This window comes from Rhinopithecus roxellana, chromosome 6 (assembly GCF_007565055.1).
Source record: "Rhinopithecus roxellana isolate Shanxi Qingling chromosome 6, ASM756505v1, whole genome shotgun sequence".
Classification (NCBI taxonomy): domain Eukaryota; kingdom Metazoa; phylum Chordata; class Mammalia; order Primates; family Cercopithecidae; genus Rhinopithecus; species Rhinopithecus roxellana.
The window spans coordinates 3824959-3850532 of NC_044554.1; the positions used below are offsets into that span (position 1 = coordinate 3824959).

The 25574-nt window shown below is 54.4% G+C and overlaps 1 protein-coding gene across 1 annotated transcript in view; it reads left to right on the plus strand.

Moving 5' to 3' along the window:
- Window positions 1-25574, plus strand: part of LOC104671765 (protein tyrosine phosphatase receptor type N2) — a 521621-nt gene that overhangs the window by 383924 nt on the left and 112123 nt on the right. The window contains exon 5 of the mRNA XM_030932929.1: window positions 18068-18262. Within this exon, the coding sequence (XP_030788789.1) occupies window positions 18068-18262 (195 nt within the window). The remainder of the gene's footprint in view (window positions 1-18067; window positions 18263-25574) is intronic.

Below are 25574 nucleotides of genomic sequence, written 5' to 3' on the forward strand. Positions count from 1 at the left end.
TCTCTTTCTCCTCTAATGGTGAAACTCGTGGAAGAAAGGCGCCATCGCCCTTCCATTCCCTGGGGTGCAAGGCCCAGGCTTGGGCTCAGCCCCTCCCTCCCAAAGCCTGCCTTCCTCATCTGGGAACTGAGGCCTCCTTTTGGGCCACCATGTGGAGAGGGCAGCCCTGTGGGTGCGGGCGCCACGCCAGCTCTGAAGCACTGCCCGAGGGTGACTTGCCTGCAGCGACTGCTGGTGCTCACGGAGCTGGGATGGGTGTTGGATTCCTGCCTGCTCCTCCCGTTTCCAGGCTACCCGTTTCCGCACACATCCTCCTCGGCATGAGCTGCTCCCCTCCCTTAGACCTGATTAGAGAGGCGGGGCACATTTTCTGAACTAAAACTGAGGACATGGCGTCTGCAAAGCGTGCACTTCCAGAGGAGAAAACAGGAGCAAAGCCTGAACCCTGTGCTGTTCTGCGGAATTCAGACACTTGATGGAAGGTGTTTGGAGAAGGTGCCCAGGCGAGCGAACACCCGGGTGAGCCCGTGTGGTCCGGGGCCCTGCGGGGTAAGGCCAGGCCTGGGTGCAGGTGCAGCCTCGGGCATCTGTGCTCTGAACACCTCTTCACCCAGCCCAAGGGGCTTCAGGGCTCACATCGAGGTGAGGGCTCAGCGGGAGGGAAGCCCTGGTCAGGTGGGTGCAGCTCAGCTGGAAGCCTGCTGTCCATGGCGGGAGGCGGGCTCTCTGAAGAACACGAGCCTCTATGAAATAAAGTGGGTGTTGGGAGGAGACACTTGAGGGAGTAAAGGGAAGTGTAAAACGTGGATTAAACTGGGATTTCAAAAGAAATGGTAGGTGGTGGGGAGGAGATTCCAGCAGGCGGGTACCAGGAGGTAGGAGTGGGTGCAAGCGAGAGGCAGGTTCCACCCAAGGGGCACTGGGCCCACAGTGTGGCTGTGCTTGAGGGCTGGGTCTCCCCACTCCCTGCCTGTAGCCTCTTCTCTCCCAGCTCCCTGTGGGGCCACCGTCCCTCGGGAGGAGGGCATCATTGTTGGCAAGGAAAAGAGGCCTCGGGTGACTCCTGGAGCCTCCCCCCACCAGAGCTGTGCAGCACCCCCAACCCCTGCCACCAGCCAGCAAGTAGAGCTCAGTGTGGGAGGAGATGCCCGGCAGGGCCAGAATCTCCTTCAGGTGACAGCCTCTTGCACATGACAGGGTGGGACCCCACAGGCGTGCACAGAGGTACCTGCATGGGGCCTCACCTTGGGGCTGAGGGACAGAGGTACCTGCGTGGGCCCCACTTTGGGGCTGAGGGTCCTCAGGCCGTTGCTGTAAAGCAGATCTTCTCAGCCTCTGCCTTGATGGGCACAAGAGAATGCGCCTCTGTGGTGAATGGCATTATCTGCAGTGAAATGCATTAGCCTGTCAAAAATGGCAAAGCCCAGCTCTTAACACAACATGCACACCAGCATAAAAGGAGGCAAGACGCTGCGCGGGGTGGTGGGATAAGGAATGATGGCTGGAGCTGCCACAGCATGCAGGAGCTGGGTGTTACAAGAGGAGAAAGCTTTGGGAAAAGCAATTGCACGTCAAACCGAGGAGGACCCGGCAGATGAAAGTCATTTCTAAATGTCAAATGAGGATCACTTCAAGGACATGAATAAGGAAGGCTGATCCGCTGGCTGCCTCCAGCAGGAGTCCCCCCACCCTTGCCTCCTGGGGAGGCCTCCGCAGGACACATCCCTCGCCACCTGACTGTCTCTTCTCTGCCAGGCCCAAGGCCCCTTAGGCCCGGCGCTCTCCGTGGCTCTTGGCTCTATGAGCCCCGCCTCCTCCTTCCCTCCCATGCTGTGTTGGGGGCTCGTTTTGCCGCGGCTGACACGTGGGGGTCCCCAGGGCTGTGAGTGGTGTTGGCCCGAGGGTCACCCTTAAGGATTGGACACCTTGGGTCTGGGTGCAGGTGCAGCCTCGGGCATCTGTGCTCTGAACACCTCTTCACCCAGCCCCAGGGCTCACATCGAGGTGAGGGCTCAGCAGGAGGGAAGCCCTGGTCAGGTGGGCCCAGCTCAGCTGGAACCCTGCTGTCCATGGGGGGACATTCCAGCCTTGGAACCTCTGGATAGCTGAACTTGGAGTTGACCCAGAAAGCGTTTTCTCAGAAAGCTTATTGCTTCTAAGGGTAGAATCCCATTTTCTGGAACAACAGGAACAGCAGAGAACTTGATCTTACATCAAGAGTCGGCCCAGTCTGTGTTTGTGAAGGTCTCCCCAGTGTGAACCCAGAAACAGACATCACTGTGCCCCTAGGGGAGCCCTGGATTCCGGGCGGGACAGGCACGGGGCTCAGAGAACACAGGGAGCCCTGGGTGGGGCTCAGAGAACGTGAGGCTGGAACGTTGGGGAGGAAGAAAAACGCACCAGCAGAGGGGGCCTCTGTGGGGTGGGAGAGGAGCATGGAAGGGACTTAGCTCAGAGACAGAGGGTCCCAGATGCACAAGGGAAGTGGAGGGACTTCCAGGGGCAGACAGCGGCTCCTCTCCCAATCTTTTGTTTCTGTGTGGACACGAGGCGGGCAGTCAGGCTTTTCTGCAGGTGTCTGAACAGCGGCTTTTCCTGTTCCATGGGGGCCGCAGAAGAGTTCTCCCTTCTTCATCCAGCCAGCTGTTCTGAAACTGTTGCTCAAAATGTAACATCTCTATGGCTTTTCTGCTTTGGGAGAATTACTGATGGTTAAGAATGGAATCTTGGGACTGGCACGGGGTCTCACCTGTCATCCCAGCACTTTGGGAGGCCGAGGCTGGCAGATCACCTGAGGTCAGGAGTTTGAGACCAGCCTAGCCAACATGGCGAAACCCTGTCTCTACTAAAAATAAAAAAATTAGCCAGGCGTGGTGGCATGCACCTATCATCCCAGCTACTCGGGAGGCTGAGGCAGGAGATTTGCTTGAACATGGGAGGCAGATGTGTCAGTGAGCCAAAATCAAAACTTCATCTCAAAAAAAAAAAAAGGACGGAACCTGAGTGTGTTATTTCTCTATTAGCAAGTACAAGAGACCCACTAGAAAGTTGGCAGGTGTGAACCAACACCCTTTCAAGATTTTTTCATGTATAGGATAATAATGCAGCCAGCAGAATGGAGTGTCTGGGTACGTGCTGGTGTGTGTCTCCAGGTGCAGTGACTTGAAGAACAGACGGGGGGAGATTCGCAGATGATTACATTAGCCAGTAACGCTACATGTTTTAAAATACATAATTCTGTACAGAGTTTGTAGAATGTGGATTCAATATACAGGTTTAAACTTGGATTGATCTGATGCCATTTAATAGCAAATCAATTAAAAGAGTTTACAAGTGATAAGTGCTGGGACTATCTAACGTTGATGTGTAACTGGACTGAGCGCCTCTGAGGAGAGCAGAAGCTGGATCTGCCCTCTGGGTAGGCATTTGCTCGCTTTCAGTTTTTTTGGTGAAGATGACGATGCGGGAGAGTGAACAATAATGGAATCTTCCTGGAATCGCCTTTCCTGACCTGGAGTCACCTTTCCTGGCCTGTAAAACGCACCCTGAAACCAGAGATCGGATGTTCCTGAGTGGGAGGAAATAAAATGCAGATTTTTTTGCAAAACAAAATACTAAATTGGATGGAAGCTGGAGCTGGTGTGTGAGTTTCAGAATTATTTCTGTCCCCACCCCAGGGGTTTCTTATTCTCTACCAGATTCAAGGAGAACAAATACATGAATTGTTAAGTGAGCCCCAAACGTGAAGCTGAAATGTGAAGGGGAAAAGTCTAGAAAACGTGTCTGATTCTTCTGAGGGTGGCTTGCCAGGTGCCCCTTCCTCCCTCTGAGCATGCGTCTGTCTTGCTCAGGCCTTCCCGTTCCCAGTGGGCCCCTCGCTTCTCCAGGTGGATTTTTTCAGGCACATCTTGAGATTTCAAGTCAACCCCAAGTGAGGAAGCAGAGCTGACACCCCACGTGCGACCCATGGCCCCTGTCCCCCAGTCAGCGGTGTCCTCGGACCAGCTGCTCCCAGCACCCCCTGCAAAGTTCACTCCCCAAAAACCCTCACACTCCCTTCACAACTTGCTCACAGGTTTTCCTCCAGGGCTGCTGCCCCACCTGTCCCCTTCTTGGGGTAGAGCATAGACTTTTCGAAACTCCCCGTACAGACCTCAGGGCTCGGAGCCCTTAGGTCAGAGCTGAGACATCTGAGACTGGGACCCCCAGCAGGCCTCCAGGACCTGGCCTTCGGGGGTCTGGTAGGAGGAAACTCTTCAGGGTGTCCTTCAGGCCTTGTGCAGTTAGGGTGTCGCTCAGATCAGTTTTAGGTGGAATAATTGGGCCCCAGAACGACGTGCAGTTCCGAAAATGGAGAAGCAGCTGCTCTGGTAGCTGCTCCACCCCCAGCCCGCAGGCCCCTGCCCTTTGGCTTAATTAAGCTGTGGCCACCGAATGGAAGGATGTGAATACCTTTTGTGTCCCTGGGCTGGGCTCCTCTGCTTCTAAGCCTTTGTTTGCCTGGCTCCCTCCCTTGCACCGCCCCCGCAACTCCACTTTATCCCTGCAGACCCTCCCATCTGTCAAGCCCTGTGCAGACCCCAGTCCCCTGAGCTTCCCTCTCAGCCCGGGGTGGCCAGTCCCTTCCCGAACACCAGGGCCCTATTCATCCCTACCTCCCCTTTATCCCTTCTGCTGCCTCTGCGGTGACGTCTCGTCACCATCCCTCCTGTGTAGGGTGACTCCCTCATTGTGTTGGACCGAGGCAGGCCTGGGTGCACAGCGGGGCTTGTTCCCCACACCAGGCCAGCCCGCGTGGGGACAGCCTTGGCTCCCCAAAGGCCAGGTCGGTACAATAGACCCACAGCATGCACCGGGGACCTTTAGGTGCTCGAGAAGAATGAACGATAAATTGAACTAAGATTTTGATGTGGTAAGAGCAGGTCTGTGGGCGGGGGGCAGGGGGGCATCTAAACTCTCTTGAAACCCATCCCGTGTCATTCTCGGGTCCAGAGTCCTGCCCGCCCGTGGGAAGTCCTCCCTACATGCTGCGTGCTGAAGATGCGCTGCGGGCTGGAGATGCAGGCGATGACAGGGATGGTACATGACAGTCAGTCCTTATTCAGAACAAAAAGAAAATTTGCAAGGTGCAAAAGTTTCTTGTGAAAAACAGCTGCCCGTTCTCTACTTCCACGCCAGGCCTGGGCTGCTGTGAAGGCAGGTGACTTGCTTCTGACTGACTGGCTATTTTAAATTGTCTGACTATGAAACTGAAAAGCAGGGTTCAGCCTGTGGGGCCTCTCAAGGCTGGCTTTGCCCACAGAGGTCGCGTTGGATCTGTGAACTTTAAAGGCACCACTGACTTTTTTGGAAGCCGTTAGAACTTAATTGTCCAGTGAGTCATCCTCTGTGGGAGCCGGGAAGGGAGGGATTTGTGTCCCATGTTGAATTTGTCTCACCAACCGCAGTCTGGCTGGAGGGGCTTTGGTGCAGTGACCGGGGTCTCCTGTGACAATGGGAAGGGTTGCAGGCATCGTGGGTTAAATGTGCTCCCTCTCACACCTAAGATGCCACCTTTATGGAAGCATTAAAGACTGTCACAGAAGGCTGTCTTAGACGTGGGCTATTCCGGAAAGAAGATGCTCATTAAAATTCTGTGTGTCCTTTCAGTGTCTTTATTTTCACAACTGTTTCCTGGTTTCAATCTGACGTTATCAGGAGCAGAGTAAATGAAGAAAATGAGTGTCTTTAGTCTTAGGGCAGAGGCAGTCCCTAAGAAAAAGGGAGGCAGGAGGTCGCGTTTCAGCACGTCATTCGTCACTCTCGGATGCAGCTGACCGTGGGTCCCGCGAGCCCGCACACGCCTTCTGTGCTTCCCGTGGAGTGATCGCGTCTTCCAGCCACCCACCAGGGGCTTCAGGAGATTCACACACAGCCCTCGCTTCCCCAGATCAGGAAACCACAGCTGCCGGCCCCGGGGGCTCGATGCAGCTCCTCCAGCCGTGCCCCTTGCTGCTCCCTGGGGATGCCTTGGTGTGGGACACTCGGCCCCTGAGCGAGTCATGACCTGGAGGCCAGGGCTGCTGACTGGTGTGCAGGGGCTCAGCAAGGGCCCCTCTGGACCACGTAGACGCTGTGGGTACAGAACGCAGACAGAAGGACTTCTGCTCCCGAGTGTGGGAGGCAGGGGTCTGGACGTGAAACTAACTAGGAAACATCACACACCTGGATGTCCAGAGCCCGGCCACGAGCCTGTGTGGGGACTCAAGAAAGGGCTGGTGCTCTGGGCGCCGCAGGGATGGGGGCTGAGCGAGGGGAGAGGCCGCTGTTTTCCTACTGATCTCAGGCTGTTCCAAGACTGTTCCACATTTAGAAGAGTGTTGAAAATTATTTTTCACTTCCATGAAACATGTCTATATCTTTAATTTTTGTTTTGAGAAAACATCTTGCGAAATGGGAAAAACTCACTCCTTATTGCTTGGCCAACATCGCTCATCGTGGGCTGACTCGGCTCGTGTGCCCGTGCGGTGGATCCCCTTCCTGCGGGAGCTGTGCTTACACCCCCGACCAGTGTCGTGTGTCAGGAGCAGGGAGCGGCAGGAGCCAGGTCTCTTGGCAGAGCCTACAGAGCTCTGTGACCCTGGCTTGGGCTCTGCTGTCAGGGGCGTCCTCCCCTTGGGGGGTGTGTGTGTGCAAACACGTGTGTGCATTGTTCTCGGTCCAAGAGAAAAAGTTACCTGGGCACCAAGGAAAAGCCACTGGAAGCGGTGGGACTGCGTCACCAGAGCAGGGTTGGCCACGTGGGCCATGAGCCGAGGACGCAGGGACAAGTGCTGCCCTGGCTTAGATCATGGACAGGCTCAGCTGCCCCGGCCCTGACTCCGTGGGAGAAGGGAGGCTCCCCTGGCGTTCAGGGGCGGCAATGGGCCGTTTCCTCTCCAGAAGCGAGCATGGCCCTGTGTCCCCTGAGTTCTCAGAGGGATGCCTCAAATGCGCCCAGAACCCAGAGCATCCTGTAGCAGTGCCGATTGTGGGAGTGTTTGTGTAAAGTCGCTTTCCTGAACGAAATCACTGGTTACTGCCCCTCTGCTCCCAGCTGGCCTTGCTGGCCTAGAATGTGAGACGGTTCCTTCTGAGGCCCTCTGAGTTTTATGATGAAATAAAATCAAGTAAAACTGTGTCATGATCAGGGAGAGGTGATTATACAAGAAACCTTTTTTCTTTTTTTCCCACTATGACACATGACCCTGTTTAACAATCTGGAATATTTTTCCCCGGCCTTTTCCCCACACATGCTGTCTAAACATTTCACCTTCCTGTTTAGATTTCCTGTCATCATGTGCCCTGCAGCCACTGTGTCAAACTGACAGAGCGCAGGCTTTTTCCTTAACCGTTTTGCATTCGAGCCACCTGTGGGTGCACCGGGCCCCGCGGCTTCTGCTGTGTGTGGGATTCTGCGTCGCCCTCTGAGCTGAAGGCCAGGGCCCTCCGCAAAGAGGGCCGGTTCCCGTTTACCATGTTCTCTTGGTGCCGCGTCCAGTCTGGAGAGTGGCCTTTATTCCTCCCCAGCAGAGCCCAGTGAACCCATCTTTTCCTGCCCAGTTTTGTACATTTAATTCCTTAGTGTTGTCCTGTTACTTACTAGTGATTACACTCTCAAAATAACCCTGCACACTCGGGCAGCATGGCTCCGTTCAGATGGCTCCCAGAAAGGTGCAGAGAAGTTTTCCTGAAGCCTTTGTTGTCTTATTCTTCTTTTGGCAGAATTCGAGAATGACAGGTCTCTTCTCTGAGTGATTTCCCCTCTGTAATTTTCCCCATCAGATGCTGAGTTAAGAGATGAGACATTTGTCTTGTGATGTGTATGGATGAATTTCTGCCCCCAGAATCCTCTTCAGCTTATTTTGCACTTTGTGTTATAAAGAAGTATAAGATACTTTGAGGACTCTGCGGACATGCCCAGGGCCCCGGCTCAGGCACAGCAGAGAAGCAGGCAGCTCTGCGGCGAGCGAAGACTGTGGTGTCCGAATGTGCTGCGCTGACCCTGGCCTGCTCTGTTTGTGTGCTCATACCTGGGGAGCTCCTCGGAGCACAGGAAGCCTTTGGGGTGGGGGCTCTGGGTGCAGCACTGTCCTGCGGGGACGGTCCCACGTGGCTCTGCCCAGGGCAGGGTGCTGGTATGGGTGCTTGCGGTGCCACTGGGCTCACACTCACAGTTCCAGTTGGCTCTGGATGTGTTGGAGGCAGCACTGAGCTGCAAAAAGATCAATTTTTCACATTTTCCCGATGGAGACTTTTTGTGCCTGGGTGCAGACGTGCTGGGTTTACCGTTCCTGACAAACACTGCCCCATGGGGAGGGCGTTGGGTCGTGAGGCACAAGCATCACATTGAGTTTTGCAGTGGAGCGTTTCCATTTAGGGCAGCGGTGGAAGATGCCGCGCTCTTCTTTAAAGATGCCCAGTTACTGTAGTTTCACCTGAGAGGGAGGAGGGAGGGAGAGGGTCTCATCGGCCGGACAGAGTGGCTGGAGGGTCGTCTGGTGGGGACGGCCCTGGGGGTCTGGCCTCCTTGGTATTGTGTCCTGGAAGGAGGCCCTGCCAGAGGCCCCCAGCTCCCTTGAGGCTGTGTGGCTTCTCTGTGCCAAATGTAGATGCAGACACTGGCAGGGGGATGCCCACACCCATGTGGGATCAGTGCCACATGGGCTGAGTGTGTAAACCAGGCTGTGTACTCATTGCACCCACCAGAGATCAGTGTCACACGGGCCGAGTGTGCAAGCCGGGCTCATACGCATCACACACACCTGAGATCAGTGCTGCACAGGCCAAGTGTGCAAGCCGGGCTCATACACATCACACAAACCTGAGATCAGTACCACACGGGCCGAATGTGTAAACCGGGCTGTGTACTCATTGCACCCACCAGAGATCAGTGCCACATGCGCCGAGTGTGCAAGCCAGGCTCATACTTATCAAACACACCAGAGATCAGTGCCACACGGGCCGAGTGTGCAAGCCGGGCTCATACGCATCACACACACCTGAGATCAGTACCACACGGGCCGAATGTGTAAACCGGGCTGTGTACTCATTGCACCCACCAGAGATCAGTGTCACACGGGCTGAATGTGCAAGCCGGGCTCGTACTCTGTGCTCCACACACATCCACCCTCAAAGTCCTCCCAACAACTCTGTGGAGCTGCTCTGCCTTCATCCTCATTTCACAGATTAAAAACACACATGCAGCTTTCAGTAACCTGTCCAGTGGCACACAGCCACGAGTGATCTAGACCCAGAGTCCTGGTCCTCAGCTCTGTCTTGGCTTGCTTTCTTTACCAATGATGATTTCTACTATGGGATTTTTTTTTCTAACACACTAGTGGCTCTGGAATACTTTCTTCTCAAAAATAGAGGCACATTATAATCATTGATATTTTACTATGGAGATGACCTGCAAAACTGTGCCCTTTTTCCATTATTGCAAATGCATCCTTCTCACTGGAAACTTGACATGCTATCCTTAATAATTTTCTTAATAACTTTCTCAACACCTAAGAGGGGCCAGACAGCTAAAAAGCTACAGAGCAGCTATACTGAGACTACAGAGCTTTCCGGAAAGATGTGAGCTCCATCTCCAGGGACAGACATTCTAAAAATGCAAAGCAGCATGGCACAAAAACAAATGACTTCCCCTTTGCTCCCTAGGAATTTATTTTTTTCCTTTTATTTTATTATACTTTAAGTTCTAGGGTATATTGCACAACGTACAGGTTTGTTACATAGGTATACATGTGCCATGTTGGTTTGCTGCACCTATTAACTCGTCATTTATATTAGGTGTTTCTCCTAAGGCTATCCTTCTCCCAGCCCCCCAGCCCCTGACAGGCCCTGGTGTGTGGTGGTCCCCGCCCTGTGTCCAAGTGATCTCATTGTTCAATTCCCACCTGTGAGTGAGAACATGCAGTGTTTGGTTTTCTTTCCTTGTGTTAGTTTGCTGAGAATCATGGTTTCCAGCTTCATCCATGTCCCTACAAAGGACATTAACTCATCCTTTTTTATGGCTGCATAGTATTCCATGGTGTATATGTGCCACATTTTCTTAATCCAGTCTATCATTGATGGACATTTGGGTTGGTTCCAAGTCTTTACTATTGTGAATAGTGCCACAATAAACATACGTGTGCATGTGTCTTTATAGCAGCATGATTTATAGTCCTTCTTTTTTTAGTTCACGTATACATTGTTGTTTCTTTGCTGCTAAAGAGTATGAATTAAGAAAAGAAAACAGGCCTCATCCACACCCTGGTGGGAGTGGCCCCATGGGTGCCTTCAGGGCCAGGTAGGCCCACGCCCAGCCCTCAGTGGGATGGAGCCTCTGTCCAGCTCCTCACCGAGCAGGGAGGGAATTCACTGGTGCCGCCGACCTCATGGCTAAATCTACAATCAAAAGAGTTAGGTGGTTACATCAACCTTTCTACTTGGTTCATAATTAATTACCTGTTGGTTATTGAGTCATGCGAATGCCACAAGGTCTTACTCGTCTTTACAAACTCAAGGTCGCCAAGCTGCACACACTGGGCCGCTGTGGCTGAAGGCGCGTCGTCCCAGATCATAAACAGAGCCGTCTTCACCATTGTCAGGCTGAGTCTGGATCTTAAATAGAAGATTTTTCTTTGAGTGAAGTGGCTGGAAGGATTGGACCTTCTGTCCGGCCAAGATCTGTTTGCCAAAAACGTGTCAGTGCCCCCAGGCCGGGCTGTGCGGGGGAGGCCCTTGGACCCCTGCAAGTGGGTGCCGTGGAGGGGCAGGTCTCGGGCTTCCTGTGTGGGCACCACTGCCGGTTAACACCTTCAGCAGACGCGTGTGGCCTACAGGCCTCGCTCTGGGGTGTTCACTGTCTGACCAGGAGAGTTTTGTTCTGGGTGAGGATACACCCTTTGTGTTCACTGAGGATTATGAATCAGGGAAATTTCAAAACATGATGGGGCTGGCCTCCAGCTTTCTCTCAGAGGAGGCTCGTGTTATTGATTTTGCTTTTATAAATTACCTTTTGCTCAAATAAAATGCTCCTGAGATCATAGCTCTGTATTTTTGGGGGCGTCGGGGGACAGGGTCTTGCTCTGTCACCAGAGTTGGAGTGCGTTGGTGTGATCATAGCTCACAGCAGCCTCACCCTCCTGAGCTCAAGGGATCCTCCTGCCTCAGCCTCTCAAGTAGCTGGGAGTACAGGTGCGTGCCACCACACCTAGCTAATTTTTATTTTTAGAGATGGGGCCTCACTATGTTGCCCAGGCTGGTCTCAAACTCCTGGGCTCAAGGGATCCTCCCACCTCGGCTTCCCAAAGTGCTGGGATTACAGGCGTGAGCCACCACGCCCGACTACAGCTCTGTATTTTAAACTCACTGCACTTAGAGTGTTGGCAGTGGCGATGGCCATTTCTGTCGCTGGCTGACAGGAGTCCCCGCTTTGTGCCTCGGCCCCCACAGAAGTCTGATGATGAACGTAGGCAGCATAGGCAGTGGCTGCTCTTGTCTGATGGCAGTTCTGGTGTGATGGCAGCTGATGCTGTAAACTTCAACTGAGGTTTGAAAGAAGCGTGTGTGCCATGCTACCCCGTCGGCCATCGCCTCAGCGGTCAGCAAGCTCACGCTTCCATTGAGCACCGTGGATGTGACCGCATTTTCAGGTGCTACCTTTCAATGAAGAGTGAGGAGTGTGGCCCCCTCCACCGCTGTGGCCAGTCACTTTCTAGTCTTAGGAGGGGAAAACAGCTAGCAGTGCTATCTTCAGTGAGCCCGTGCTGGCAGGCTTACTTGGAGGGTTAGTCACCTCATGCAGGGTGGAAATGTCCCAAATTATTACCTAGAGTGATTTCAAATGCCGTGAGGTTTGTCTCCTTGGCCCTGGCTGGACCATTACTAAGTCAAGTAGCATTCTACATTTTTTATTCCATTCTAGTAAGAAGTGTGTTTTTCCTTACAAAATTTTTAAATTTTAAGGTAAAGGACCGAGAATGGACAGATTATAGAATTTCCATTATGAATTTGGAAACTATAATCAGCCTAAAGGACCAGTGAATGAGACCACATGGGATGCCCCTCAGAGCTTTCCCCAGCAAGCCACAAGGCAGAATCCAGGCTCCTTCCCGGCTTCCCCCACATCTGGAGATTCCCAAGAGTGTCCAGGAAAGGGTGGAAAGGGAGGGGCCGGTCCCCACTGTGAGGAGCTCTGGCAGGTAGCCCGGAAAGGGTCTGCACAGCAAGGGGAAGGGATGCTGGCAGGGCAGGCCACAGTGAGCAGGAGAGGCGGCAGCCAAACGCCCCAGCCCCCATCCTTGGTGGGGGCTGGCCCGACCCTGTTTCCCGTGAGGGCAGCGGACTGGCACATTTCCAGCTCCCTTGTGAGGAATTTCTGTTTCTGTCTTCAGTAGATAGATGTGGCTTTCTTGTGTTTATCACCAAGGGAGACACCAGGAGTTGGGCCTGCAGCCACGTCTTCTGGGGGCACGTGCAGGACAACCGACAGCCAGTGCCGCTGGGGCTCTGGGGTTTAACCTGTCAGCTTGATGTCATCATGGTTTCCACGTGTACAGCCCTTGTTCGGTGACCTCCGCACGGGGCTGATGCGTTGCTCGCCCCGTACCACCCGTGCCATACCTGTAGGGAATCGCCGCTGCCCAGGTAACTTCTTCCCAGCCTGGGCTGTGGTCGGTGGTGGAGCTCGGGCTCCAGAAAGTGGCCTTGCAGCCAAGCAGAATGTGGCAAAAGCAGTGCTTTGTGGATGTCCTGAGATGTAGCGTGAGGCAGCACACCCTCCAGTCGGCCCCACGACAGCCATACTGACTTAGCAACAGCTGGATTGAATGAGGTGCGAACTTCTGACTGAACCGTGCTGCTTAGATGTGGCTGAGCCGTAAGGTCAGGTGGGCGGTGGATGCAATGCCTTCCCTTCAGACCCTGCATGCACAAGTAGCACACAGTTGACAGTGCTACTTCCAGCTTGTAGACATCAGGTACATCCCATGTCCAAAACGGAGGCTCGCCGTGGAAAAGTACATTCTGAGAGCGGTCGTGGTGCAGATTCAGAGCCCTCTGCCAGCAGCACTGCCCACCCAGGAGGCCGTAGGGAGTGGCGGCCCCTTCTCTCCTCCTCCTCCTCCTTGCTCGCCCCGTGGAAGCTCTTCCACACCTCCAGGCCGGGTGCCTGCTCTCCTCTCCCTGTCTCTGCAAGTGCCACTGCGGCCTAGACTTGGGGCCTGAGCCTCTCCTGCCTGAAGCCTTCTTTGACCTCAAGTTCAGGGAGAGTCCCCTCCTCCTTGCCCCACAGCACGCCTTCCCACGAACACCCAACACGTGCTGTCGCCGTCATTTCCGTCGCTTCTTGTGGTCACTCGTGTCCAGCTCTGGGTGGCCTGGGGGTGCTCAGGGGTCAGGACCCGGCGAGTCTGACCCAGCCTGGCTCAGCCTGGTATTCCTGGCACCCTGTGCAGTGCTGACTCAGCAAGGGACCATAGCAAACCCGATTTTGAATAAACTAATAATCATCGTAGTAGGAACAGCAAATAATCACCTGGTGTGTGCCAGGCACAGGCCCAAAGCCTCAATCTAAGCATGTTTTCTTATTTAATCCTCCCAACGGTGAAGTCGGTACTGTTATCATGACTTCACAGATGGGGAAACTGAGGCACACAGAGATTAGGGTTTCCCCAAGGTCACACAGTCAGTAAGACCTGAAGCCCAGATTCAAAATCAGGCCCTCCGACTGCAGGCGCTATGAATGGATGAATCAGTGATTGCCCTGGGCATCAAGGAAAAGAACCAAAGTGAGGTCTGTTTTTGCAGTTCTCATCCTGTTCCTCTGAAGACATACATGTTTTCTGAGTCCTGGTTTCTAGGAGGCGTCCATCATGACACCATGGTGGCCCAGTTGCCTGTGTCTTGGGACAGCTTTGTGGAGGTGCAGAGACTTTCCTAAGTGGCGGGTTCCCCCGGAGCCTTCAGAAAAACCTGCACTGGTGACTTGAGGGAAACATGGCTGGTGCCTCCGGGGAGCCGCATCCTGCCCATCGTAGTGTCCAGGGAAGTAGGACGTGTCTCTTACCTGCCCCCAGGCTCGGGCAGCATGAGGGGGCTTCAGCCCCAGCAACCTCCTCCACCCAGGACCCGGCTTCCCCACCACCCCGTTCCTCCCTGCAGGCCATTGCCGGCCTTATCACTGCTCAGATGTTTGCCTGAGCCACTTGCTGCATAGAAACTTGGTAGCGGTCAGTTCAGAGCAGAGCAGCACCTGGCGAGAGCACCCACTCCCATTCGTAGGCAGAAGCCGGCAGGGAGAGGGCCTTCATCCAAGGGCAGCGTCCCCGGCCATGTGTTGCTTTGCTGTGGGGACGCCCCTCTCCCGCAACAGCGTCTTCTCCTGCACAGGCGAAGAGCTGCTGCCACGTGTCTCCAACCTTCTGGGCCAAGCTTTCAGGGGCTTCCTCTCTGCCAGGGACATTTTTCTTGGATCTTTATCGCAGTTTCCCTCCTTTGAAAAAGTTAAAACCTTCAAGAAGACCTTGTGCTGTGCAGTGACGTGAGACCGCTGATGAGAGCTGTAGATCCCCACTGAGCGGCACCGAGCCCTGGGTCTCCCTTACTGTGCACCGACACTGAGCCACCCGGCACTGAGCCACCCAGCACTGAGCCACCCCCCGGAGGAGGTGATGTCGGCTTGTCCAGCTTTAAATTCTGCCATTTTGGCCTGGCTCGGTGGTTCACGCCTGTAATCCCAGCACTTTGCGAGGCCAAGGCGGGTGGATCACCTGAGGTCAGGAGTTCAAGACCAACCTGGCCAATGTGGTGAAACCCTGTCTCTACTAAAAATACAAAAATTAGCTGGGTGTGGTGGTGCACGCCTGTAATTCCAGCTACTCAGGAGGCTAAGGCAGCAGAATCGCTTGAACCTGCGAGGCGGAGGTTGCAGTGAGCTGAGATTACATCACTGCACTCCAGCCTGGGCGATAGAGCCAGACCGTCTGAAAAATAAATAAATAAATAAATTCTGTAACTTCTTCAGAAATATCTTTACACTTGCCAAGCCATCAAGAGTTTGGCTCTGGCTGAAACAATGGCCTTAACTTTTATTCACTAATACTTCTCTCTTCCTCACTACTGCTTGAGGCTTTCTCTGTAGCCGCCTCCATGCTGAGCACTGACTGTGCAGGAAACCGCTTTAGTCTTCGCAGTAACGATAGGATTACCTCTATTTATAAAGTGAAAACCGTAGGCTTAGAGACCTTAAGACGTTTTCCCAAGGACACGTGACAAGCTTGTGGTTGTTTGCTAGTGTTGACTTGGGGAGAAAAAGAAATAAAATAAAAACGGAAGTTTGTGGTGGAGCAGGGACCCCAGTCCTGGACTGTGGGGACTCTTGGTGGCTTCGCCCTCTGTGCACTCAGGAAAGAACAGAGCTCAGACCTCACTGTGGCTCTCCCATGGGTGGCAAGTCACAGGATGGGCATGGAACTAGCTTGATTTTTTATTTTTATGTGAGTAAATCTCCAGTGTTTCAAATCCTCTTCCCCAGAGGGTCACATTCTCAGACCCTCTGGGTTTCCTGAGCCACAGCTGTTCTCATGCTTTGGTTGGATGTTATTTTTCTGGAGAAATTGTGTGAAGACATAGAAGTTACTTCAGAAACATTTTTCAGTGTGCTTTTCCCCCACGTCAAGCAAACTTCATGTGCACAATTGAGACATACGTGAGAGGTGTACTCGGGTTGGTTACTGGTATCATCTACCTTATTAAAATTATCCCTTGTCAGGCAGATCACCTCAGGTCAGGAGTTTGAGACCAGCCTGGCCAATATGGTGAAACCCCATCTCTACTAAAAATATAAAAATTAGCCAGGCGTGGTGGCAGGCACCTGTTATCTCAGCTAATCAAGAGGGTGAGGCAGGAGAATCACTTGAACCCAGAAGGTGGAGGTTGCAGTGAGCTGAGATCGTGCCTCTCCACTCCAGCCTGGGAGACAGAGTGAGGCTCTGTATCAAAAACAATAAAATAAATAAATAAATAAATAAGTAAATAAATAAATATCCTTTGTGGTTTTTTGTTTGTTTATTTTTGAGATTCTGAGAAAACTTGGGTGGATTTTTTAAAACACACTCACTATTTTAAAACGGTCTATAAACTCACAAGTACTTGAAGATGTATGGGAAAGAAGGAACTGGAACTCTCCCTTTTGTTAGAGACCCCTGACCCTCACCAGAGGCCCTTGGTAAAGTCCACCTTCCCCTGTGCATCTCTGCCCAGGTCCCCGTGGTCATCCCCCCTATTCCTGCAGCCACCCTCCCCCTGTCCCCGTGGTCACCCTCCCCCCCCCCCGCCGTCCCCACGGTCATCCTCCCCGTCCCCACAGTCATCCTTCCTGTCCCCATGGTCATTCTCCCTGTCCCCAGCTGCTCTTACAGGGGCTGCAGGTTCATGGAGAGTGGGGGCCGCAGGGCCCCTTCCCACAGCACCTGTATCTCGCTATGAGCCCGAAGCAGAGAGCCCGGGAACATGAATTGCTCATCCCAGAGAGCCAGGTGGGGGGAAATGTTTTCTAGATGGTGTGGTGTCGGCGGGCTTGGCAGAAATCTTTAAAGCCAAGGAAGCCGGCAGCCCGGGGTGAAAGGAGGATGGACACGTGGAGTGTTTCCTGAGCTTTGGCGGTTGCCCTGGGGAGTGCAAGGCCTTTGACGCACACCGCTGGGGGATGCGAGTGGGTGGCTCGGCCTCCCCCGGACGCCACCAAAATGAAACCAAGGCAGCAGCAGCCCACAAGGCTCCCTGGAGCCTTTCTTTTTCCCATGAATGCATTTTCACCTCTTCTGTTGAGCTCCAGTTCTCTTACAAACTTTTTCTGGGTGTCATTTCGTTTTGCAGACTCAGGGTACAGGTATATTTTCACCAGGCAAAAGGATGGGATATCCTAACACAGTGGTTAGAACAGTTTCAAAACAAGATTGTTGGTCAGACGTCGGGGGCACGCAGGCTGCACCCCGAAGGTGAGCGGCAGCAGCAGGGTCCTGGTGTGTCCTGAGCACCTGAGGCTGTGTGGCCGTGTCCTGGCTGCAGGCAGGTTCCGCACGGCCGGGCAGGTGCTCTGGGTGCCCAACGCGTGTGTGGCTGAGCATTGCCTGGGGAAGGAGGGTCGAAGACTCTGCAGTGATCCCACGGAAGCTGTCTTGGGGTGTACTGTTGAGAGTTTCTTTAAATCCGGGCACTTCTGCTTTGGTGTCTACACAGCAGCATGGGCCTCTTTCGCGCCCCCATGCCTTCCGTCTCCTGTGCGGCTCCGTTTGCCTTCTCTTGCCTGGGCTCTTGGACATTGCTCTGGAGAGAGAAAGAAACGTCAGAATGAGATTTTTTTTTCTGCAAACAGTTCGATTGTGGTACCAGTTTCTGTATCTCAGTCCCAGTGCAAAACCCCCCTGGCCTCCCCTGTGGCTTATATTCTAATAGAATGAGAAGCCACCCAACGAAGGCTACTGTGGCTTTATTCCAGAATATTCCATATTGATGATAGAGGAGGATGCAGTGCATGCTTTCTTGAATCTATAGGAGTGTGTGTTTGTGTGGTGTGTGTGCAGTGTGTGTGTGTCTGTGGTGTGTTTGTGTGGTGTGTGTGGGGTGTGTCTGTGATGTGTGTGGTGTGCGTGTGGTGTATGTGTATGTGTCTGTGATGTGTGGTGTGTGTGTGTGGCATGTGTGTCTGTGATGTGGGGTGTGTATGTGGTGTATGTGTCTGGTGTGTGTGATGTGTGTATGTGTGTGTGCATGTGTGTTTGTGATATGTGTTTGTATTCTCAGATTTTGAGAGCAAGGCCTGTATCTCCTCTCCTGCACAAGCCTGAAGCCTTCTCGGGGTGCTGTGCTGGGAGCGTCCTTTGGAGTGCATTGACCATCATGTTGCACTGGCCCGCCCGGGGGTAAACTCTTGCCTGCCTGAACCTTGGATCTTAGTACGAGAAGGGGTTGGTGCCATTTGGGTGCCATGCCCTCGTCCTGCTGGGTGTCCCCAGTGCCACTAACCCCCTGCTGTGCCTCCCTCGTCCTGCAGGAGCTGTGCCGCCAGCGTATGGCCACGCGGCCACCAGACCGACCCGAGGGCCCACACACATCCCGCATCAGCAGTGTCTCGTCCCAGTTCAGCGACGGGCCGATGCCCAGCCCCTCTGCACGCAGCAGCGCCTCATCCTGGTCCGAGGAGCCCGTGCAGTCCAACATGGACATCTCCACTGGCCACATGATCCTGGTAAGCCCCGCCTTTGCACTCCCTGCTGCACCAGCACCAGGGCCCTCCTTCCTCGACCCCTGCAACACCCAGCGTCTGTGCCCGCTGACCCTCGGGAACGGGGCCATGATGGCTGCACCCTGCCCGCTGCAGAGGCTGACAGGCAGGCAGGGCACTGTCTGCAGGGAGTCTTCTTAATTTAGATAAACAAGAGTATTTACTTCTTGAGATCTTTGCTATGCTTCTGCCTGGAACGTGCAGCCCCCACACACTCTCCCTGGTACGTAAGAGTGAGCACCCACTATTTAGTTTTCAGTGGAATACACGTCTGTTAGCGCCTACCATGTGCACTGCCGTTTTGGGTCTCTGACTCGGAGGCAGTGGCTGTCTCCTTGGCACTCAAGACCAGCAAGCATCGTTTGGGTAAATAAATGTCACCGCTATGACAGCGAGGCGGGAGGAGGTGCGGGCTGGGTGCTCAGCTCTTCGCAGGAGCCTTCCTGGTGGCGCCAGCATAGGAGGTCACGGTGATGTGGCTTCAGCGGCCTTTTCCAGGGTCCTCGCTGGAGTGATCACATGTGGAGTGGCCGTGCATTGCCACTCCATACATAACAAATATCCAGGTGTTAGTAGGAGAGCTGTCGATAGCTTAGCACATCCTGCTGGCTGCCTCCTGGGTCTCCGGGCTGCAGGCGTCATCCCGGTGGGTGACCGTGCCTGGCTGTGCTGTTTCCCACACTGGAGATGGAGTCTCTGGGGTAAAAGGGCAGAGCCTGTTTCGCTGCTTGACCGAAGCAGCGGCTGCACTTACTGGTCAGGGAAACATTCTTCACCATACCGTTAAGTTCCCAGGTCTCAGGATGGACCCTGTAAGTTGATGTTAAAAGCTTACTTTTCTAAAAACTATTTTTGCCTAATGAGTTAGTAATAGTATAGACGGGTGGATCTGGACCACAAAGAGTCAGAAAACCATGTTTTCACTAAAAAGCCTCATTGCAGAGCTTGGAGATCAAGGCTGGAGGCCTCCCGGCCCAGCTGACACTGCAGGGACAGACAGCTCTGATGGCGGGTGGGAAACACTCAGTTCTAGACCCACTTGGACCAGACGTTTGGGGAAACTGAGGAACGCAGCAGACTTCTCCCTGGATAACTTAAAATGAGGTGAAGCTACAGTCAGGAAGCCTGGCTTTCCCGGTCAGTGAGCTGATCAGGGCACATCCTTTCCCGTCACTCCCTGGGTTGAGCCCACGAAGCCAGACCACCCGCCGGAAGTGCTCTCCCTGCAGGCTTGGTGGGGACAGAGAGTGAACGCGATATGTTCACACCCTGAACAGACAGCTCATGGCTCGTGGAGTTCACTCGGCAACCCTGTCATCCACTTTGGCGGAACTTCCTCCCTTGGTGGATTGTGGTTTTGTTACTTTAGATCTGACTTTTCTGAGGCTGTTTTGACATTTGTCCCTTTTAGAAAAGGAGCAGAGACCAGGAGTTCCTATTTGTGATAAGGTTTGGTATTGGGGTCAAACACATCAGCCAAAGACATTCATCTGACAGGTTAGCCAAGAGGAGAGCCGCTTAGCGAGCTCCCATTGTGTTCTCATATTTCCACATTTCAAGGTGTTTTGAGTAACAATTTGATGATATCTCAAGCCCGATTGGTACCTGAAAATACTGTATTTCTCAGAGAATTGCGTTTGGCATTCACATATGTCATGGCAGATCTGAAAGCAAACATGAGGGTTCATTTCCGCTGGAATGCCTGAACCGCAAGGACACTCAGTCTCCACCTGGTGGAAACCCTGCAAAGCCTGACTCCAGGCACCCTGTTGGGGGGTCATCGAGGGCCACAGACCGTGTCATGGGCCTGTTTGTCAACGTGCCTCACCACGGCCCACAGCTGCAGGGCCAAAACGAGAAACACACTCAGGCCAAGTATGAGTCCGGCTGACTTAGACTCTGTGCGTACAGACTGTAAACCCAGGGAAACTGGATCTTCCTCATCAACCAGTGAGGAAGATGTTTTGAAAGTGAATGTTACCGGGATATTTCCCTGACTCCACAATGCCAGCAGGTGCTGGTGGGAGTCGGAGTGGGTGTGGGGAGCGGCGGGCATCCTGCGGAGTCAGGGTGGGTGTGGGGAGCGGCGGGCATCCTGCGGAGTCGGGGTGGGTGTGGGGAGCGGCGGGCATCCTGCGGAGTCGGGGTGGGTGTGGGGAGCGGCGGGCATCGTGCGGAGTCGGGGTGGGTGTGGGGAGCAGCGGGCATCGTGCGGAGTCGGGGTGGGTGTGGGGAGCAGCGGGCATCCTGCGGAGTTGGGGTGGGTGTGGGGAGTGGCGGGCATCGTGTGGAGTCCAGCAACCAAGTGAGCCAGGCATGGGCCTCGGACTCTGGCGTCTTCTCTCACCCAGCAGTTCTGGTTTTCCTTCCTCTGAGCTAACTTTACAAGTGCGTCCCTCGCCCTCTCAGCTACATGGGGTCTCCTGGTGGGCATGTCCCTGGTACAGGAGCAGAGAGGCACAGACTTGACTTGCACCACAGGTGAGCCCCAGGTAGACCTCTTCCCAGGACTCACATGGGTGGCTCGGAAACTACAGCCAATCTCAGGGGCACTGGCCACCACCCTCCCTGGCACACGCAAGCTGTAGAAAGCACTTGCAGGCTGGTGCCACAGGAACGCACCAGAGTTGCCAACCTTCCGACTCATCACAGCTACAAGGCAGCCAGTTCTGTGGTGATCCAGAAGCCCAGCCCTCTGTGTGCAAAGGCTCGTTTCCGTCAGACGCCAACACGGTGACCCCACAGCCCCTCACCTGAGGATGGCAGGACGGTCAGATAAGCCATACAGAGTCCCAGCGAATCCGAGGACCGGCTGTTCCTGACGTGCAGCCGCTCCCAGGGCACGTTGGACAAAACGTGGCATCTGAACCCACGACCCAGTGAAGTAAACAGCAACGGTTGATGATGTCCAGAGGCCAGGCTGGGCATGAGGAGCCCCAGCAGGTGGGAGGGACTGGCCGCGCCGTCTGCGGAGCAGGCTCAGCACCAAGAGCGGAGCCTTTCTATGACAAAGGACACATGTGGGAGAGTGGAGGCTGCACACTGCCCCAGAGCCCAGACCCTCAGGCAGGGCTGGCCTGGCTATGGCCCCACAGGAAGGGCCCCCAGGCTCCGAGAGCCCCCTCCTGCCCTGGGACACTCCACCCACTGGCGCTCATGCTGCTGCTTTCTGCACAGAGGCTGGGATTCCACGCTGGAGACCTGGAGTAACAGAACTCTAGAAATGAGCACTCCCTCTAGAGAGGTGAGCACACAAAGCTCTTGTAAAGGAGACGGGCCAGGCTGCGTCCCTCACGCGAGAGAATAAGGCCTCCCTGGGAGACAGGAGGCCACAGGTGCCTGCCCCGATGGTGGGACCCGTGGGGCTGTGGAGCCACTGGATATCACCAGGAAGAGGCTGGTGTCTCAGGACTGCAGGGAGGGACTTAGTTACCTGGTCAAGGTGTCCCAGCAGGTGGAACAAGAGGGAGAGCACACGTCTCAGGGACCCCCGGGGAAGGGGCCGCATGAGAGCCTGATGGGAAGGGTCGGGGCAGGCAGGTCCTTGGGGCAGCCGCTGGGTCCCCCGCTCTGCCATGACACCAAGTGGTCAGGTCTAGACATGGAGCACAGATTCTGGGCTGTGTCAACCAGGCGTCAGAGCTGAGACGCTTTGCTGTGGCAGGTGCCGTGTCCCAGGAGAGACCTCCAGCCTCTGTCTTCTCCCCTGTGAGACAGGCTGGATGGCGGTGCCTTTCCCCTGGGGTTCCCATGAGGATAAAACCGGGTGAGCGTCTGAGATGCCGCCCATCCTGAGACCTTACACGTCCTGTGCCACAGGTGCATTGGGCTGCAGAGGAAGGGGTTGTGCTGAAGGAACAGAGCCCGGCAGGGCCTTTGCTTGCTGGGGTTTGGGTCTCTGGACCTGCATTCTCTATGCCCTGCCCAATCCCTGTCTCTGGGCTTTGATTCTGATTTTTGTGTTGCTTTGCCTTCATTTTCTTAGAAAGGTCCTTTAAAAAATTCCAGTTTTCTTCTGATAACTAAGGAGAAAGGGCCTTATCTGCAGGGAAAACCCAGCCCAGAACGTCACCTGTTCCTGGAAAATGGGCCTCCCAGGCACAGGGAAGGTGCAGGCCGGAGGAGGGGGCCGTGCCCCTGCCTTGGACTGTCTGGAAGAAGCTGAGTCGAGGCTCACCTGCGGGTGAACGGAGCACTGGGAGGAGGGAGAGGCAGGAGGGAAACACTTCCGTCAAGAAACCAGTACATTTCTCTGGAAACGGCCGAAAGGCGACACGGAGATGCTCACTCAGAGCAAGGCTCGGGACTCTGAAAAGCAAGGATGTGACGAAGACGACTTCAGAGGACGGTTGTCAAGGTGGCTTCATGTTAATCATCTTCAGGGACGTGGCTTCTCAAGAAATCCTGTCGCATCCTTTGTAAGGTAAAGAATCATCGAGTGTTTTCAAGATCTGTTTCCCTATCCCTTTGCTTTCAGAAGGGCGACATTTCTGCCTGGCTGGCTCTGAGTGAGGAGGTGGAGAAGAGTGTCACCATCCCGATGTGACTACACCTCAGTGGGCTGGGAGCCACCGTGTCTGCCTTTAAAGGCTAGAGAACATTCTTTGGAGAGTGGGAATGTTAAGAAAAAAGATGGCTTCACACTTCCCCATTCCACTTACAGAATATAGAACTTAAATTTGGGAAAGCCGTGCTGAGTCAGTGCTTTTAAAAATCCATCCTCATGAGTGTTGAAGATGAGCATATGGACTGTGAGTTCGCTCGTCCTTGGAAGGTGTGGTGCTGACAGGAGCACCACTGTCCTAAGGCACTGACAGCACAGGAGCTGTGAATAGACCCATTTCACAGATGACGGCATTGAAACCGAGCACAGTGATGGAGACATGAAAAACGAAAAGTTACAGCCTTGCAGGAAGTGACCAAAGATTTCCCGTGATCACAGAAGACAGGGAAGTTCATGGATTTTGCTGAGGAGGAAGGGAGTGTTGCCAGGTTGCAGGGCCGCGCTGCACCTTCTTCAGACTTGCCTGTGGGGTTTCTGAACTCCCAGCGCGGGAAGCGTGATGCGTGTCTGTGCTGGTGACGGACAGATGCCGGCACAAGCTGTGACCTCCTCAGACCCGCACGGCTCACGGCCTCTGACCCTCGGACCTAGTACCTGCCTGCAGTCTTCCCTGGGCCCATCGTGTCTCTGCCTGTGCTCCTTGAGAGATCTCTCCCTCTCATTGTTCGATCCTGTTAGGCTCCAGGCTTCTTTGTTCTTAGCAATAAGTCACTGAACCAAGAGGGCCTCGTGAAACCATGCTGGGTGTTCCTGCCCAAGGCTACGAGTCACTAGCTGCAGCAGAAAGGGGCCAGGGTCCCCTGCACCCCATGCCACCAGTGCAGGGGACTTGGCAGGCACTCCCCTGGTCCCAAGGCCTCCACCTTCAGACCCAGTGCTCTGTATTTCTGGAAGGTTCTATTCCGTTGTTCCCACATGGTTGACAGGTGCAGATGGCCACTCTCCTAGGATGAAGGGCACTGGGCCACCGAGAATTTCACTCTGGGGCCGTGCAGCTGGGCTGGCCATTCTCACTGTGGCTTGGGTGCTGGTGAGGCCTGATGAGTAAACCAGATCACAGGGCAAACACGCCAGTTTTGTGGGAACTGCATTCACAGGCAGAGCAGGCTGTTGCTGCTGTCTGAACGATGCCGGCTTCATGGCTCACATTTGGAGGAGCCTATTTTTGCAGGGCAGCTGTTTCTCACCGTTGAGGCTGCCTGGCATGGGCAGGACCTGCACATGGAGGGGCACATAGCCCCCTTCCCAGCATGGCGGGTGGGGGTGTGCCCTGCTGTGATGGAGAGCCCCTGCTCAGGTTTGGGAAGCCTTCACGCCACACAGGACCAGGCACGGAGCCCCGTGACCAGAGACTGCATTAAACCAGCAGGGGATGGGGGAGCTGGGGTGAGAGGCAGAGCCAGGAGAGGAGGAGTGTCCAGGTGCCAGAGTAGATGGCTCTAAAGACCCGAGACTTCCCAGCCTCACTCCTGTGGGCCTGGGGAGCTCCTTTGAGAGCCATTTACGTGTCCACCAAGTTCACAGTGAATGGGTCCAACCCACCAAGTTCGGTGCATGCTGGATGGATCTGATCCACCGAGTTCGGTGGACGGTGAATGGGTCCAACCCACTGAGTTCAGTGGACGGTGAATGGGTCCAACCCCCCGAGTTCGGTGCACGCTGGATGGGTCCGACCTCCCAGTGGCTGCCGTGGCCTTTGGGCTCAGTGCAGACCTGAGTATCCGTCCTCACACCCTAACTTGCTTGAGGGGATGTTCTAGAACCTCCCGTGTCCATGCAGCCACCCAAGCTGCAGCTTCCACTTGACACTCCTGGGACTCTCACAGGGCCTGGTACCAGTGGGACCCAGCCTCCCCTGTGCAAGGGCCTCCCCTGGGTGGGAGGACATGGGCTGGGAACCAGGAGACCTGGGTTAGACAGGTGTCTTAGGCTGTTGTCACACTGCTATACAGAAATACTTGAGGCTGGGTAATTCATAAAGAAAAGAGGTTGAATTGGCTCAGGCTTCTGTAGGCTGTACGGAAGCATGGCAGCTTCTGCTTCTGGAGAGGCCTCAGGGAGCTTCCAGTCGTGGCGGAAGGCAAAGGGGAGCCGGGACCTCACATGGCAGGTGCAGGAGCGAGAGAACGGATGGGGAGTGCCACACACTTTTAACAACACCATTTCAGGAGACTTCACTCACTATTGTGAGGACAGCGCCAAGGGGATGGTCTAAACCACCCATGAGAAACCACCCTGTGATCCAGCCACCTCCCACCAGGCCCCACCTCCAGCCTGGGGCTGTATTTCAACATGCGATTGGCTGGGACACGGATCCAAACCACATCACAAGGCCATGCAGACGCAGCGCCTACTGTGTGCCTGGCAAACAGTTGGCATTCAGTCAGTGGTCAGCAGGATTCCTGGTTCTGCTACTTCGGGGTTTTGGGGTACAGGCTCCACTCTCTTCCCTGAAAGGAGGGTCTTCATCTGCTAATCTCTAAACTGAGAGCAGATTTCAGCCCTCGAGTCTTGCACATTTTTCAAAAGCAGCTTTACAGTGACCTAAATTCTAAAGTCGTGGTTTTCTTTGTCGTATTGTACCAAGGGGAGGGACTGGGTCCCAGCAAGTGAGTCCCAGGCTGGCGTTTGGTCTAGGACGTGCTTCATGAAGACATTACAGCCACTTGGCACCACTGTGGGGAAGGTAACCACGGGAGGGGTGCCCACCCA